This window comes from Haliaeetus albicilla, chromosome 17 (assembly GCF_947461875.1).
Source record: "Haliaeetus albicilla chromosome 17, bHalAlb1.1, whole genome shotgun sequence".
Classification (NCBI taxonomy): Eukaryota; Metazoa; Chordata; class Aves; order Accipitriformes; family Accipitridae; genus Haliaeetus; species Haliaeetus albicilla.
In genome coordinates, this window is record NC_091499.1 from 22,354,233 (window position 1) to 22,372,056 (window position 17,824).

The window sequence follows — 17,824 nt, forward strand, 5'->3', positions numbered from 1 at the left end:
GCCAGCGCAGCCACCCGCCCCGGGCGGGGAAACGACGCTTCCCGGCAGGCAGCGGCGGGGCGGGGCAGGATGTGACGCCGGGAGCGCGACGGTTTCGCTGCCCCGGGGGAGACGGCGGGCGGCGGCGGGGCGATGCTGGCCTGCGATCTCTGCGGGCAGGCGCTGGCCCCGGAGGCGGCGGGGCGGCGGCACCGGCGGTGGGCGCACCTGGGTCGCCAGCCCCGCTGCCCGCTCTGCGTCGCCGCCGCCGCCGCTCCGGGCTGTGACGAGCTCCGCCGACACGTCGAGGCGGCTCACCCGCAGCCGGGGCCGCCGGGCTCCCGCCGCCGTCACTCCCCCCCCGATCTCGCCGAGGGGCTGCCCGAGTGCCCTTTCTGTGGGGAGGCGGCGGGGCGGGAGCTGGAGGCGCACGTCAGGGCGCGGCACGGGCTCCTGCTGGGCGCCCCGGGCGAAGGTGAGCGGCGGCGGGGGGGGTCGTCGCGGCTGGGCCCCGCGGAGGTTGGGGCTGGCCGTGCTCGCCCGTGGGGGGGGGGGGGGGGAGCGGGAACCTGGGGCCGGGGGCCAGTGCACCGCGTCGGGGCCGCAGCCGGAGCGCCTCTTGGGCTGCGTTTTCATGCCGGCGGGGGCAGCTGGAGAGCTGCACGGGGCGGGGGGGGGCCGTGGTTGAAGGCGGTGGAGAGGAGTCGCTGGGAGAGGGAGCGGTGAGCGAAGGCCGTGGGGGTGTCACTGGAAAAATCTGCTCCAGAGCAGGGCTACAAACGCCAAGGAAGACGAACCCGCAGTGTTTTGCGTGCCCAAAATACACCGTCCATATCAGTGAAAGCAAGTCCTAAAGCTTTTGTGTGATAGGGACGCGGTTTTTACCTACCTGACATATGTTTGGTCATGAAGGTTTGACTGGCCTCCAGAAGTCTCGTCTTTGACAGGATCCCATAGAGCAGTTGCAGTACGCATTACGGAAAGGTAATTTTCAGTTAGAAGTAGAGACCTAGGAAAAATCCAGCACCGAAGCACTCTGAAGTACTAAACGTTGGTTTGGAGACCGCAAGGATGTTTTGGAGGACAGAGTTGGAGTAAGGAAAATAGTTATTTATTTGAATACTGTATTTTATTTTAAGCTCGGTCAGAGTTTTATTCTGACTAACTGTCCAAAGTTGCTGGTAGCTAGTTCAGGAACTTAGTAATTGCATCTCTGCTAGTGGGTAATTCTAGAAGACTAGCATTCTTGATGTAACAAGCTATATATACTGAGAAGAAAAACAAACGAGGATGAGGATGCAGAATGTGGCAGTATAATCAACCACACTGCATAGTCTGTGATTAAAAATATGTTTTTCTTAAAAAAAAAACAAAACAAACAAAAAACCCCCAACTGTCATGGTTTAGTCCCAGCCAGCAACTAAGCACCACACAGCTGCTCGCTCACTCCTCCCTGTCCAGTGGGATGGGGGAGAGAATCGGGGGGAGAGGGGAAGTAGAACTCGTGGTCTGAGATAAGAACAGTTTAATAGAACAGAAAGGAAGAAACTAATAATGATGATAATAATAATAAAATGACAATACTAATAATAGTAAAAGGATTGGAATATACAAAACAAGTGATGCACAATGCAATTGCTCACCACTTGCTGACTGATGCCCAGTTAGTTCCTGAGCAGCGATCCCCCCAGGCCAATTTCCCCCAGTTTATATACTGGGCATGATGTCACATGGTATGGAATACCGCTTCAGCCAGTTTGGGTCAGCCACCCTGGCTGTGTCCCCTCCCAACTTCTTGTGCCCCTCCAGCCTTCTTGCTGGCTGGGCATGAGAAGCTGAAAAATCCTTGACTTAGTCTAAACACTACTTAGCAAAAACTGAAAACATCAGTGCGTTATCAACATTCTTCTCATGCTGAACCCAAAACATAGCACTGTACCAGCCACTAGGAAGAAAATTAACTCTATCCCAGCTGAAACCAGGACAGCAACCAAAAGAGATCTCAGCATTGAATATCTTACTTCTATGGGTGCCAGTAATGCAGACCTTGAATAAATAACTTGCTTGCTTGCATGCATGTCAATTTCTATTTTAAAAATAGTTGCATTAAGGGTGGTTTTTTTTGTTTTTTTTAATGTACATAGTGTATTTCGAGAAACTGTATGTTTGCAGTGTTATGCAAAATGTTGCTGGTGAATTTAGATTATTACACCATCAAGTTTTCCTCCGGCCAGTCATGAACTTTTAGCTTGGGCAAACGCTTTCCAGAAACAGCTAACATACCATATTAATGCCTGTATTTTATGAACCTAGGAAAGTGCAAGTAAAATCTAGGGACTCAAAAGGAGGGCAGTAAAGATGGAGTCAGGCTCTTCTCTGTGGTGCCCAGTGACAGGACAACAGGCAGTGGGCACAAGCTGAAATACAGGAAATGCCATTTAAACGCAAGAACGTGGTTGGTTTTTTTTACTGTGAGAGTGGTCAAACACTGGAATAAGTTGTCTGGGGAGCCTATGGGGTGTCTATCCTTGGAGTTATTAAAAAAACTGACTGGAAAAGGCCCTATGTAACTTAACCTGTTTAATTTGACCCTGCTTTGAGGGTCGATGTGATCTCCAGAAGTTGTTTTGAACCTTACCTACTCTATATGGTACTCTTCAACAGTAATACTAAAACTGCAGAAAAAATATTTATTTGAGGAGATGCAGAAAGACCAACAAAGTAAGAATGACAACACGTTTTTACTTTATTCTTTCTACTCACCAACTGCTGTGTTATCACACGAATATTAAAATTTTGTAACCAAGTGTTCGTCTGTTAGCAGAACAGATCTTTTCATTACCGGTTTGATATTTCAGACTAAGCATTTCTTAATACAGGTATTATCACAGAAAATTGTGATCTATAAATTAAATGGGGCAAAACTTGATTAATAGAAAGAAGGAAAATACATCTTAAAATTGTCAGGTATTTAGATACAAATTCTTAAATTGTTAAGAGAGTAACAGCTGTTTAGAATTTGCTGCCTTTCACTGGGGAATATCAAAGGCAACACAAAATTTATTCCTGTGTATTTATCTTTGACTGTGTATCAGTTGGGGGGTTGATTCTCACAAAAACCAGAAACTGCATTTCTTTTTCAGACACAGGAAATGGTGAACAGCTGTATGAATGTCCAATGTGCAGTCTTACCTGTACAAACATTCAGATTCTTGAAGAACATGTGGATTTACACTTAGAGGAACATAGCTTTTCAGAAGGTACATGAAAGGATACAGGCTTGATAATACTTGAAAGCATTTACAAGTATTTGCGTGTTGCAGTATAGAATCTCAGACAAAATTTAAACTAAATATGTCCTTATTTAAAAAGAGAACTGGACACATACATAATGAAGGTAACAGCTAATAGCAAGTTCTATCAATTGCCCAAGTGCTCTACTTAATTGCAAATGCTAAAAGAAACATTTGTCTATGCATGCTTGTTAAGTAAATGTACTGTATGTTAGCCAAAACCAAAACTTCCAATGAAATATGTTTAAAAGACAGCCATATTATATTTTTTTTTTCTAGCTCTATAGAAGGTTTACATACATGGAATTTAGAGTGGCACATTCCAGTGTGATGAGCTGAAAATCTATAGCTTATGAAAACTTCAATTTTTTTTCTCAGTTCTTTTCTCTAAATGCTTGTGCTGATTCATTAGTCATAGCGGTAAAATAAAGTAAAGGAATCAAAATTAATTTTATTTATTAGCATGGCTAATAAAATCCTAGAGATTCCCTATCCAGTTCACTGATCCTAAATTTGTTTTTGTCACTTTGTTAAGAGACTGGTGGCAGTGATCCTAGAAGGTAATAAGTGTGTGGTATTCAAGAAACTGGGACTTCTGCTAACAGTGAAGTGAAACATAGTAACAAAAGCTGTTTTCTAAGTAGTAGAGGTACATGCATTATTTGCCAAGTAATTGCTCCTGCAACTGCATAAACTTTGTCCGAGTCAAGAGTCTGAGTCTTGGGAGATTGAATGCAGTCACTTCTGTTTAGTGTTTGTTGCTAATAGCTCAAAATAATGTGGGATGCATCTCCTAAAATTAATGCCCAGTTGTGTTTATGTATGTCTGCTTAGAAAAGAATCTTTAAAAATTAAATAAATGATCCATCAAAGCATTGTTAACCTCCTGATCAATTCCTCTGTCTTTGGAATGTTATTCCCGGGTAGGTGGAAACATAACAGATCTAGAACTGGCTCAATGGCTCCAAACTGAAGAAGATAAACAGCAGAGATCAGAAGAGGAGAAGCGAGAGAGGGAAGAATTTAAAAAGCTGCAGGTACAGTGATATTTCTAAATGGTAAAATTTTGAATGGTTGTGCCATTAGAAGCTGAGTATCTTGGAACTGTAATGACCTGGAATGGCCATACCAGGTCAGAGCTGTGCAGTCAGATGGGCTGTGTTGAGGTAATAGCGCAGGAGTGGGTTGCAGACAACGTGGCTCAGGTTGGGGCTGGGTGCTCCCTGTGCATGCCGTACTGCTCTCACTGGGGGCCCCAGCACGCCTGCCGCCTCATCTCGTACTGTGCTCTGCTCAGCCCTAGCGCTGTGCCTTGCAGTGCAGCCTGGAGCATAATCCCTGGGAGGGCAGCTGAGGCCCTGAGCATCCTGGCTATCCTCTTGCTGGATACCATCACCTGCTCCAGTGACCACTGCCCTGCTAGGTCCTGCTCCCCTCTCCCTCCCACCTGACAGCCCTGATAGCTCATTTCCCACTCTCACTACTTCCTGGCCATTGACTGTCTCTGTGCCAATGGCTCTCTGCTCAAGAGGGAGCATAGGGACGTGCCTGCTCTTCCAGGTGTGGCTTTCCTAGTACCACGTTCCTACTGAGGAGTGAAGCTTGGCCTTCAGCTCTAAAATATCATAAATCTGAAGTTTTTATCTCACAGTTCACTATTTTTCAAAGTTGCTGGTTGTACATGCAGCTTCTCGAAATCGCTAGATGTGAATTTTTAAAAAATGTGATTTAAATCATGTACATTCCATCCCTAACAGAGACAGTATGGCTTGGATAATTCTGGAGGCTACAAGCAGCAATTCCTAAAGAATATGGAAAGGGAAGTTGATAGAGGAAGGATGCAGCCTTTTGAATATCACAAGAGAAAAGCTGACATGATGGAATGTTTGGCTTTTGGTATAGATGATGGGAAGACAAAGACCTCAGGTAAAAATGCTGAAATCGTATACAACTAAGACTACTTTTTAGACCTAGGTTGTAGTGACCAAACCTGTCTTTAACAAAGCATGTAATTGGATGTTTAATATTAGTTGCATCCTAATTCTAATCCTTATTTTCTAGATCAATCTATATCATTTTAGTCCTAAACTAATAAGCAAATTAGAGCTTGGTATGTTTCTAATCTTTATTCTAACCTGAAGACTTTTTTTCTTCTTTTTTTTTTCTTTTTTTTCTTTTTTTTTTTTTTTTCTACGGAACCTTGGAACCAAGTTGTCTGGTTAACGGCCCAAATACAATGGTTTGGGTTGGAAGGGACCTTAAAGATCATCTAGTTCCAACCCCCCTGCTATGGGCAGGGACACCTTCCACTAGACCAGGTTGCTCAAAGCCCCATCCAACCTGGCCTTGAACACTTCCAGGGATGGGGCATCCACAGCCTCTGGGCAACCTGTGCCAGTGCCTCACCACACTCACAGTGAAGACCTTCTTCCTTACATCTAATCTAAATCTACCCTCTTTCAGTTTAAAGCCATTATCATATGTATCAAAAGATGCAAATGTCTTATTACAAGTTGGTTGTCCCTGGGTGTGTGCTTGTTTATTACTTAGTACTCATTGGTTCCTAAGCTAGCGTAGTTGTTAAAATTTAGAGCAGCTATTTATCTTGTGTTTCAGTTAGTCGTAGTATCATGTAAGCTGGTCCCAGGTAAGCACAGTGTTCACCTGATTACAAAGTCCAAGAGAGGACTGGGAGGAGTAGACATCTACTTGATACATCTTCTTTGAAATGTTTTATAATTGGTACAAAAATACAGTGCCAATGCATTTCTATGTCCCTTTCAAAAGCCTTCCTTGCTTTACTTGCCAAGACCACAGTTCAAAAGTCTTTTAGCTTGTTGCTAGTGGTTCTAGCTTACAAAATATTCATTTGGCTCTTGACAGGTAAAAGAAAATTTCTTCTATAAAATGTATTGAGTGGAAATAATACATTTAGAGTTTTCATTCTTGGTAATGATTTAGACTTCAGAGAGGAATTCAGAAAATGATGGCTATGGAATAATTGTCTTCACGATAGCATGGCAATAAAGGGCCTTTGAGAATTTACATATACAAATTGGAGAGAGCATTCCCAAGCATGTTCTTTTATGTAACAAAGGAGGATTTGGAATATCCTGCCAGTAGATTTTTTTTTTTTAACATATTTACAGTTATTCTCAAATTCTGTGCCATTCCTTTTCTTGTCTTAGTTTCTCCAGGGCAAATAATTCAGGGGGAATAAAAGGATTACGTAGTATGCATCAGTATTTCCATGTTTTTATGGGGATGTTGTACTGGAGGTGGCAGTGGCATAGAAATGCTTTATTGGTGACATTACTTTTCCTGTTTCATTGTAATAGTTCCTGTGCTTATCACAGTTTATAACGTAGCCCAAGCTGTTTAGTTTAGAATTGTCATTGTGTAGCAGCAGTGGAAAAAATAGATTGAATTCTGAAAGCTTCATAGTACATAAATTCATCAAAGTAAAGACTATCAAAATGAAATAGGTGCAGTGTCCACTGGTTTTGTGATTTGGGTTCTAGATGTAATGTAGGATCACTTAGAAGCTTTAAAATAAATTGTCATAATCTGTGTCTGTTCCAAGCTGGGGAAAGAATCTTTTTCTGGCAGATTTTGTAGTTCATTTTACAGATAAACTTTATATTTGGTCTTCTCTTAGGAGTCATTGAAGCATTGTGCAAGTACTATCAGAACGAAAACAAAGATGTGAGGCATGTGTGGCTTTCAACAGGAGTAGATCACTTCCACTCATCTTTGGGCGACAGAGGCTGGGGTTGCGGTTACAGGAATTTCCAAATGCTCCTTTCCTCACTGTTGCAAAACAGCTTGTATAATGACTGCTTGAGAGGTATTAAACAAAAAGCTGCCTGTTTGTTTCACGTACCTTGGATGACAACCTACTGACTGATGTTTTACCTTTTCATTTACACAGCAAGGCTTATTAGGTCAATGTTACCTATTAAATGCTTGTTATACCACTGGAACTTGCTGTGGAAAGAATCAGAGGGGTGAATACTGGCAAGGCATGATGTGGTTGAAGTTTTAGCTTTAGGTTTTTTGGTGCATCTTTGTATCATCAACTGCCTGTAGTAAAAGAAGCCGAATATTTTTAATTAATACACTATTTCAGTAACTGTAGCCACAATTCAAAAGCTTTTTCTGTTCCAGATACTACACTAATTCCTAGTATACCAAAGATTCAGTCCATGATTGAAGATGCCTGGAGAGAAGGCTTTGATCCTCATGGGGCATCTCACTTCAACAACAGGTTACACGGTTCCAAAGCATGGATAGGAGCATGTGAAATTTATTCACTGTTAACCAGTCTCAGGATAAAGTAAATATTGCTTTTTGTTGTTGTTGTTGTTGTTTTTATTTTTAAGTGCTGATTTAAGTGCTGTACCTTTAAAGGTCAGAATTGCGAATGGTGTGATGACAAAGCCACGTTAGTGGCTTTAAATTTAATCAACCTATAACAGATGTGATTTAGCGCAGTATAAACCTGTGTAACTACTTAGGCAGGTACATAAATTGAATAACTGCTTAGATCATTGAGACTTGATGAACAATGATGCCATGTATGCATAAAATCAAACATTGATTAAAAACTTAATTTCTTTTAGAAGTTTATTCTCAAGAAGAGTCTGAATTTCAACTATTAACTTGCATAATTCTGAAAGCTGTTAATTGGATTCTCTAGTGTACATGTATCACACAAAAAAATCAAACATTTTAATTTTTGCAAGTTTTACAAGTTCTTGTTAGACTGAACAGAGTGTTTCTTTGTTACAGAATAAATCTTCCAGTTTTGAACAGTGTATATTGCATTGCTTTGTAATTGTGTCCCATACTCCTGTATTTAAAAAAAAAACAAAACAGTGGTAATGACTGCATGACGCCTGGAATTACTGTGTTTACAATTGCAGGAGGAAAAGACTGAGAGGTGAAAAAGTTGTTTTAACAAACAACCTCTTGAAATTTTATTGTTGTTTTCATTCTAAATGTTCTGTAGGTGTCAAATCATTGACTTTCACAAACCAACTGGCGCTATGGGTACACACCCTCGTTTATTCGAGTGGATTTTGCGTTACTATTCTACAGATAATGAAGGTGGTGCAAAGGTAGCGTGTACTTCCAAACCACCTATCTACTTGCAACATCAAGGTCAGTATCACAATATGCTGGTTTCTTTCTCTTCTCTATCTTTCTTTATATGTGCTGCAATTCAGAGCAGCATTTTATGTTCCTTCTTCATTTAAATGAAGGCATGGCTTTATTTCCTGTTATTTTTTATTTAATAAGAGCAATATTAAAGTTTGTATTTTTATTGGATGGAAGAGCTGGGTGTGACTGGGATCTCAACTTTTTGACATCTGCTCTTTGCTTATAAACTACCTTATTCAATTTCAATTAATATCTTCCTTGATCTGAAAATAAGTAGTATGCTACAAGGACTGGGATTTATGTGGTTTTAAAATACTGAAACTCTATTCTGAAATTAGGTCATAGTCGTACAGTTGTTGGAATAGAAGAGAGGAAGAACAAAACCTTATGTTTGCTACTGTTTGACCCAGGATGCCCTTCACAAGAAATGCAGAAACTGCTAAAACAAAACAGTGATGGTACTAGTCTCAAACTCCTTCGGAAATTTGTGGGTAGCTTAAAAGAAAAGCAATACCAGATAGTGGCTATAGATGGTGTACTCTCATTGGAAGAGAAAGCTGTAAGTATTTTGGAAAATAGTTTCTGTCTAAGAAAATTTAAGAGAATCTGCATCTCTTCTCTAATAGTCAAATGCATATGCATATGTGGTTGTGTGGTGAATTTTTTTCATCTCCTCACTTTCCTCGTTCTTCTTCTCTGCTGCTATTTGCTTATTCTCTGTGAATTGAGTAATCACAGGATACCAAGACCAAGGAAGTTTTGCATGTAAGTGCATGCCACCTTGATGTAACTGACAACGTCTAAATCTTTCATGAAGCTTGCAGCTGTTTGCACATGTAAATTAGGCTTTTTTTTTCTTTTTGTTTTCTTACAATGTTTTATCCTAAATAGCTTATTGTGGGCATATAAGGTACTTGCAAACCATTCGTATTCCAGAATTATCTTCAGGGTTTTTTACTGCAACTTTGTAAAGCTATGTGGTGTCTATCAGCCTTTGATAGTTGAAGAACAAGGCGTGCAGATAATGAGGCCTAACCATCCCATGTCTCCGCAGCTTTGACATTAGAACTAGTGCATTCTGCTTTCTGGAAGTACTTAGAACTTCATATATTCAAAACGCAGCTCTGAGCAACTTGTATGTTTGAGCTGTTGGCATTTTTATAAATCCGATCCACATGTTTCACTTTGGGCATTGTAACTTTTTAAGACCGTAGAAGTTTTCAGCTGAATGTCAGATGTAAGTTTTGTTTATTAAGCTTTCTCTTTCCTACACTAACAAATTGATTCTGAGGACCCATGTTCCAATTCTGTGGTGTCTTATCAGCACCATTCAGTGTGTTCAAGCTTCAGGACAGACTTCTATGTAAACTAGGAAATAACTGGTGACTGAGTCACCTGCTCAACTGTATTTAACATCTGTATATTGAAATGAGGTATTGTCTTAAGTGTTTTCTGGCCCCAAACGTGTCAGAAATATCAGTGAAACACAGCCATCCTGTCTTCCTCCTGCTGGCAAAAGCTTTAAAATTCAGGATACAGTAAAAAGAAGAGTGTTGTGTGGGATTTGTGTGTGGGATTTTGTTTGGTTTCAGTTTTTGTTTCCTCTTTTCAAAGATTTGATTTATATTTAAAAATACCAGTTATTTAGAATTTTGTCTTGAAAGCTCCTATGTAATTAAGATGAAATATGACCCCTTATACTTGTTAAGCTTACTAAACTACTGATTTGGAAAATGGTCTTTAAAGTGGTATTTTTGTTCATTAAACTATTCTCTTTCCCCTCTCCCCACCTATTTTTAGGCTCGCTGCCATGATTCTCAGGTCTTAACATCAGAGAAGATTCCTTAAAGGATGTCTTTATTACCTCTTTCTGGAACTTGCTGGATGCAAAACATTAAACTTGCAGACTGTGACCCTAACTTAACAATTCCTAGACTTAAACTATGTCTCCATAAATAGCTGGGGGCTCTGGAGAAGCACAACGCTGGAGTGAACCTGTAGTTTTGATCTTCAAACAAAACTCTGCCCTCCTGTTGAATCTGTAACTGAAGTATTACAGTCCTTGTCTTACTAGAAAATTTGGTATTTTCTTAGTTGCTCAAATTACCAAGCAACACCTACCATCCCATAGGAAACTATGCACTGTAGATAACTGTCAGGAAGCAGTGGATAAAGATACTATGGAACTACTTTATTGGAGTACCTGGTCATGGTTTACCTCTGTAAATATGTTTATGCTGCCTCTGTGGCCAGTGCCCTATTTCTTACCAAATTTGATCAACAAATATCTATTATGCCTCAGCAAATTCTCCTGCAACTATTTGCAAAGTACAGAGACAGTTCAGTGATTTCACAATACAGTCTGTTCCACCAGGGATTAGTTTACTACTGAACTTGTAAACATGAACATGTGTGCTTACGAGGTAGTTCAGTGTTAGCATTGGCTGTGAGGTGTAAGATAGTGGTGGCCAAAGTGGGGTGCATGTGCTTTAGGGGCTGTGCAAGAGAATCCATTGGGTATAGAAAGAAAATACTTATTTTGTACCATGAAAAAATAAAAAATATTTTTTAAAATAAGTATTTCATCTTTATTTCATCCTTTAATTTCTATTTTTGTCTGTGTTTTATAATGTATATCCCCTGGGTCTCAGAGGCATCTCAAAAGGACATTTGAACTGACTGTTGACTAGAGGCTTTATTGTGCAGGGTTAGCGCCATTTAAGAGACTGGAGCTAGCTGCTGAAACAATTATCTTGGGTGTCTGAGGCACCCTGCTGTATCTGAGACGTCCTGCTCTGGCTGTAATGCCTCTCCAGCAGGGCAACTGGAGGCTGGGAGGGATGGTCAAGTGTGTTGCAAATAGCACTAGATGCCTTTGCTTAAGCAACTGAATCATCCCGTAGCATTTGTTTACTGTAGCTAGAGCTTAGATGCTTCCCTTTCGTTTACACTCTCTTCCATGTTGACATCTAGATGTAGGTATCTTGCCATTAACCTGTTTCTGTCAAGTTTAATATGCTCTGGCAATAAGAACTAGTAATTTTTGGAAGCAGTGAAACAAATGAACATGTAAAGATATTACAATCCCATAAATAAAAAATTCTGAAACATGCATGAAAGTAAAACACTTATGGAAATATATTAATTTCAGTAGGTATGTAGAAGTGGCCTGTAACCTGCTGAAATATTTAGGACACTGGAGGGGCTAAGACTAGGCACAGAGTTCCTGGGAATTGGGGGACCATCAGCTCACCTATTAGCCCCAGTCTGTGTGGCACATGTTCTTATACCATGTGAAGTTCTGCAGCCATGCGATCATTTAACTTCTCACGGATACACTTCAATCTCTTCTGCACTGTTCCCTCACCTGCCCTGTGACTGGGGCTGAGTCTGTTCCTGGCTAAGCCTCTGCTAATTCCAGACTGAGCATGTTCTTTACCCATCTGACACTGTACCCCGATGCATTAAGTGTAAGAAGCAGGAATTGCAGCTCAGCCCCAGCTCTTCACTTAAGTGTTCAAACTGCCATTGGGACTAAGCTGGTGTTTCAGTGAAATGCTTTAACATGCAAATTTGAAGTATCTCTTTGTAATGGCTTGTACATGCTGTTTGATTCCTCCATAACTGCCATGGGGCAGCTAGATTATAAGTGAGCAGAAGAGTGGGAGGCTCACTTGATCCAGCCGAAGATGCCTCTGCAAGGGCTCTTGCAGTGGCAGTTCCTGGCACCACCTGGACAGCAACCAACAATTTGAGATACTTGAGTCCTTGTGTAAGCACGAACTTATGCCAAGGTCCTCCAAAATTTTGTTGTGTTTTGTTTTGGTTTATTGTGGGGTTTTTTATTTGTTTGTTTGGGTTGTTTTTGTGTTTCTTCGTTCTTGTTTTTTTAACAAGCACTCTGGTATTGTCAGAGCAACACAGGCCTAATTACAGATTTATTAAGGTCAAGTTCCTGGTGTCACTTGTTTCAGCTTGACCCCAGGAATGCCATGTAAAGGTCTGACCAACCAAGGTAATCATGGTAGAACAAACAATAGCCTTTTCAGGGAATTGCAGCTGGGGCAGGGTAATGGGGTAACTTTCAAACATTAGCTGGACACCACTGGAAAGAAGACTGGGGGGTAACAAAACATTAAAACAACCCTAATGAGATCCAGGACTTACAGCCTGAATCACTACCAAAAGTTTGCCCTGAGAGAGAATGAGTGCATTTGGGCTCAATGCTAACTAAAATAACTGCTTAAGGGATGTTGCCTCTTATCACCAGACTCCCCTAGGTTCACAGAAGCTGAACTTTTTATCTTCTTTGCAAATAGTTGCCTCAGAGAAACAACAGGATCCTGTTTGGATCTGTTTGCAAGACCCTAAGTATTTGGTTAACCACTTGGGTGAAGAAACTGATGGCGTGTTTCTGAAATTCCAAGAAGGACTTTGATCTGCTTTTCTCTTCCCAGGCAGCAGGGCAACAGAAGGAGTAGTACACTTTTGTAATCAGAAGTAAATGACAGAGACTTGTCATTGCTGGGGGTCCTAGCTGCTCGTGTTCAGCTGCAAATTGTGTTCTCCAAAAAAAGCAGTGAAGGAGTGTCTGCGAACATATGTAAGACTGGGAATAAACTGATTACTGAAAGGCCTCCTGAGTCTGCTATACAGCGAGTGCTGAAGCAGTTTATTCTTTACATGGAGTAAACTAACTCTCGGAAAAGCTTCAGGGGATTGTTGTGATAATTGCCATTTGGGTTTGTCAGAAGCTGTAACTGTTTTACCATGATTTTGAAAATGTGTTCATTTCTCCTTGGGAAAAATGTCAAAACTCTTTGTAAATTCAAAATTTTGGGGGCAAAATGTTTCATTCTTTTTTGTCTATTTATACTCAATTTATCTTATATATGACTTGTCCAAGTACTTTTTTATATACTATAATACTAGGAAGTTATAGAGACTTCCATGTGAACATTATTTTGAAAATCAAGTCATCTAATTCTAGTATGCTAGTAATATTCTGCTAATTCTAGTGTTTAATTCTAATTCACATTGCTTTATAGATAAGCATTTTCAGATTACATGTTCCTAATTGAAGGTTCCAGTGAAAAAATGTGGATTTTGGTGACCCCTAGGTTTTTCTCACAGAAACAATTTTAACGCATTCTGATTATTCCCTTAGGCTACCTGGCAGTGAATTTCATTGCACCCTCCAGCCCTGAAAGTGATGATTTCCTCTGTGCAGACAAGAGCTCACCTGTACAGGGTGTTTTCAAGCATTTTATTTCAGTACCGTTCCTTTCCTTTCTGCAGGTAGCATGGGGAAATCCCAGGGAGTTGTGCAGGAGGCATCTGTAGACTGCAGAGAAGTGATAAGTTTTAATTCCGTCTCATGGTTATATCATAATAGTTTTCAGACACAGAGAATGTTCAGACAATGCTACATGGGTTACACTGTGTTTTCCGTGCAAGCACAGCAAATAAAGGTTTTTTTATATTTTTTTAATGGCAGTCAGATTCTAGAGATGAAAAGTTTAGAGAAGGGTGTTACTTTGAAGAACTACTGCCATTTGAGCCCTAATTATAAAACCAGTATTCTTCATACCATATGTATTGCTAAGCAGCAAGTGCTGAGAGGGCTCAGGTTCCAGCTGGGAACCATTTGTTTCCTAAAAGCTGTCAGGTGTCATACATCAGTGCTTCATTACTCTGTAGTGTCAGCACAAAGTCAGCATTCATCTCTGCCTATTCTAGCATCTTGGGTGATAAATTCACCCTCATGGAGAATTTGTACCTGTTTCTAAATCACATCTAATTAATGTTTTGAGGTAATATATCTTCCCTGAGTTTAAAAGAAAAAATTTGTTGCAGACTGTGTCTATAGAAAATTTAAGGATAGGTTAGTCATCTTTATTCATTACTTCAAAAGCATAATTGGGTTAGAGAAATCAAATCTGGAGGATTTCCTGAAGAGAGAAAAGACAAGGGTTTATCCATTGTCACTTAAGCAAAGCAGTTACTATTGTGTAAAATACTAAGTTTCTCCCAAATAAATAGAAGAAGAAATATCGTGAAGCTCTTGCTTGAGGAAGGAACACAACATCGGTATGCAACCGCTCCCTGATCAAGTTTCCTGCTTTTCATGCAGCATATCCATACCCGACAGTGACCCATTCCGTGTACTATGTAGAGAGATACCTCCGCACACAGAGGAACTGGGGAGAAAACTCAGTTCTTTGTCACTCTTGCCCCATCATGGAGGCTGGCAACATATTGCTTGTCAGATGATAGGTGAGGCCATGGCTAATGTGCAGTGCTATCATAGTTTGCCAAAAGATAATGCTTTCCAGCTGCACAGATGAATTCCAAAAGTTTATTAATTTTTTTACCTTTAAATGTGTACTTTGATTTAGATAATCTGAAACCAAAGGTAGCTGTTAAACGATGTGTTTATGAGGTATTATTGCACCTAAATAAATAATATGATCATAAAATAGCCTTCAGGGGCCTTTATTTTCTTTCAGGAGACTATGTGGGCTCAGAATATTTTTGAGTTTAATATTTTCTGAAGAAGAGAAGGCATGGAAATAAGGGCTAAGAATCTATGGCAGGGATTTATTTTAAATAACATGGACCATGACCTCATTTGTTTGCTATGCGCTTGCTTTACCATTTAGCTCCAGGAAAGGAGAGAGCAGAGGGGTAGGAGAGAATGTTATTTCTGCAACTTGTTTAGAGATAATGCATTATCAGCCCTTGTACTTAACACATGTTGCCAGCATAAACTCCTCCTCCTTCATGTGAATGGTGGATGTAGGAGCTTTTGAAGCCTTGCTTCTTCCCCTTCCCTTCTCCACCTCCAGAGTCTGACAACAGAAGAAAGAAAACAAAAAAACCCAAACCCCAAATCGACAAATAAAAGTTTCAGCTCAAGGTACTGTTCTTTTGGATGTGGTCTGATAAAGCAGCTGTTTTTGCCAGAGGGTTTACTCGTGTATCTGTATACTATAAATCACAGTGGGTTCACATCTGCAGCTCGTATAGCTATGTAAATGTACAAAGCTACCTACATATTGGGTGCATTATGCCTACAGTTTTGCACCGACAAGAAAGGAGGGTTGTGGGGTGACAGATGTGGTGAGGAATGATCTCACATCCTCCTTCTTGTGGAAGTGTTAGAGTGCAAGGAGGAGTCCGCATCTAAATCCAACAGAAATTTTTTTCTGCAAATGTCACTACCTGGTTCTTTATTTGGTACTGTTACTCATCTTTCTTTTTTTCCACAAACTTTGAAAAACCTAGCCTTTATGCAAATCAGATCAACAGCTCTTACTTACTCGAGTTTCATATATTTCAGTCTCTTGTAGCTATGTTATGTGAGCAAATTAAAAACAATATACAAGTGCAATGATATTCATTGCCTTCTCCTTCTTAATTTCCTTGTGGGTAAGGAAGAGGATATTTGAAGTCATATCTATGGCTGTATCAGCCTCAGATCCATGATATGATCCATCCATGAACTGGGCAGTATTGACAAGGGGAATATATTTGTTAAAAGATGTGAATCATTTGTAACAGAAGAATAATTAAATAAGCTATAATTGATAAAAATAATTGTGTGATAGTGACACAAACAAACAAGCAAGGATTTTTGTCACCTTTCCAATCTCTGCCCTTGCTGTCCTCAGAAGCAGGGCTATGGAGTGAATTCTATCCTCTGCAGTTTGCGATTTTCTTTTGTGTGCAATTTTCAGGCAATAGTTTTCCTCACAGGGATATAATTTCATATCACTACAGCTTTTTTCTCATTTACCTTTCACCTCAAACTTACAGGGCAATGTAGGCAATGAGCTGCAACTTTAACTGGACTGTTGGCTACATGATAACATAGGACAAATCATATTCTAAGTGGGATCACAGTGTGCAAGACTTATCAGTGAAAAACATGCAGAGTCTTGTCCTCATTCTTAGATGTTCAGCAGTTTACATGGGGTAATATTTTTCATTCCTCCCAGCTAGTGGCCTCAAGATTACAGCTCTGGTGTTTGTGTGTTATGTCACCTATAATACAGTTTGTTTCCACAGAAAAAAGTCTGTGTCCTTTGCAGTGGTTTAACAAACTGGAGAGTCTGTACAATTCTGAGAAAAAAAATTGAAGATTTTAAAGACCAGAATCAGCGTTAGCCCATCACCTCACTTGGAGAAGAATAGTCTCAAAGTAGACAGACTAAGCAAATAAGGATTTTTCCAGTAATTGGTTCTAATCCAGAGACATCAAGAGTTCCTCTTTCCAGAATATAGCTTTTGACTCTTGGCCTTGTTCAAAGTGGTACCGAGAGGTAAAATGTCAAAGTGCCTTGATAAACCTGGTCTTGAATAGAGTATAATGGGATATTTAATGGTATACTCCTCCAGCCCCCATCTACTTCTTCCTTTGCAGGATCTGAGAGATGCTGTGTTGAAAATCTACAGCTTTTCTGAAGAAAAAAATCTGAATAAAAGGTGAACCGGAGACTGTGGCAGGAACAGGTTACATCCAAAGATATGAAAAATGATCCCATGGAAAACTATGAGTTCTTTCCAAACAGATTGAAGAAGAAACGTTTTTATTCAAATGGCAAACAAGAGTGTCAAGCTGATATATTGGAAGTTGAATCAGGCTAAAGGGAGAAAATTAGAGCTGTAAAAGACAATTGCTTGTAAATACCTTGAATATGAGAAAGTGTAACAGGGTTAAGCAAACAACATTACAACAGTGTAAACCAGCAACACTTGAATTACTTCTTGAGGAGGTGGAGGCTTGTGGAGAAGATACAGAAATTTTAGAGGGGAACAGCCAAGACAGAAGTAATAAGATATCTAGTTGATAATTTTTGCTGTGCATACAGAAAAACTGTGTAGATGGTGTAATGCTTTTCAGCTACTGGTCATGCAAAGCAATAGGAAGGATTTGAGGTCTTTACTCCAACTGAGACAAAAGAAGATCATGTTCTTCAATCCCTGGCCTTTTCAAGGTTGGGGTTTTTTTTATATTTCTGTTAAAACATGTACACACACACACAAATATGAACTAAATACATGGATAACTGTGACCACAGGCATATTTTACTGTAAGGCAGGAAGTGCAAGGAGATGGCTCCACAGTGTTGTGTGAAATGGAGAGTTCAATGCTCAGCTCTAGCCAAAGTAAGTGGCTAGACTTTGTTAAAAGAGAGAGTTTTAGGCCTAATTCAAAGGTTATCTTACTGTCACATCATTGGTTTTGTCACATTTCTTAGGTCAGACACATTTTACAACATTTAATGCTTATAATTTTTAACATTCCTCTCAGCTTCCTCTTACCCTAGTAGATTTTAGTACTTTAAATTATTGAAAAAAAGTCATTATAGTTTTTAAAAAGCTGT

The 17,824-nt window shown here is 40.1% G+C and overlaps 1 protein-coding gene across 1 annotated transcript; it reads left to right on the forward strand.

The window, feature by feature from the left end:
* The first annotated feature begins 88 nt into the window (after positions 1 to 88).
* On the forward strand, positions 89 to 11,012 carry ZUP1 (zinc finger containing ubiquitin peptidase 1). The gene is made up of 9 exons (XM_069805023.1): positions 89 to 454; positions 3,123 to 3,239; positions 4,200 to 4,309; positions 5,030 to 5,198; positions 6,931 to 7,119; positions 7,440 to 7,608; positions 8,284 to 8,435; positions 8,774 to 8,994; positions 10,236 to 11,012. Exons 1-9 carry the CDS (start codon positions 133 to 135, stop codon positions 10,281 to 10,283), a joined length of 1,497 nt encoding a protein of 498 aa, XP_069661124.1. The 5' UTR covers positions 89 to 132; the 3' UTR covers positions 10,284 to 11,012.
* The last annotated feature ends 6,812 nt before the right edge of the window (positions 11,013 to 17,824 follow it).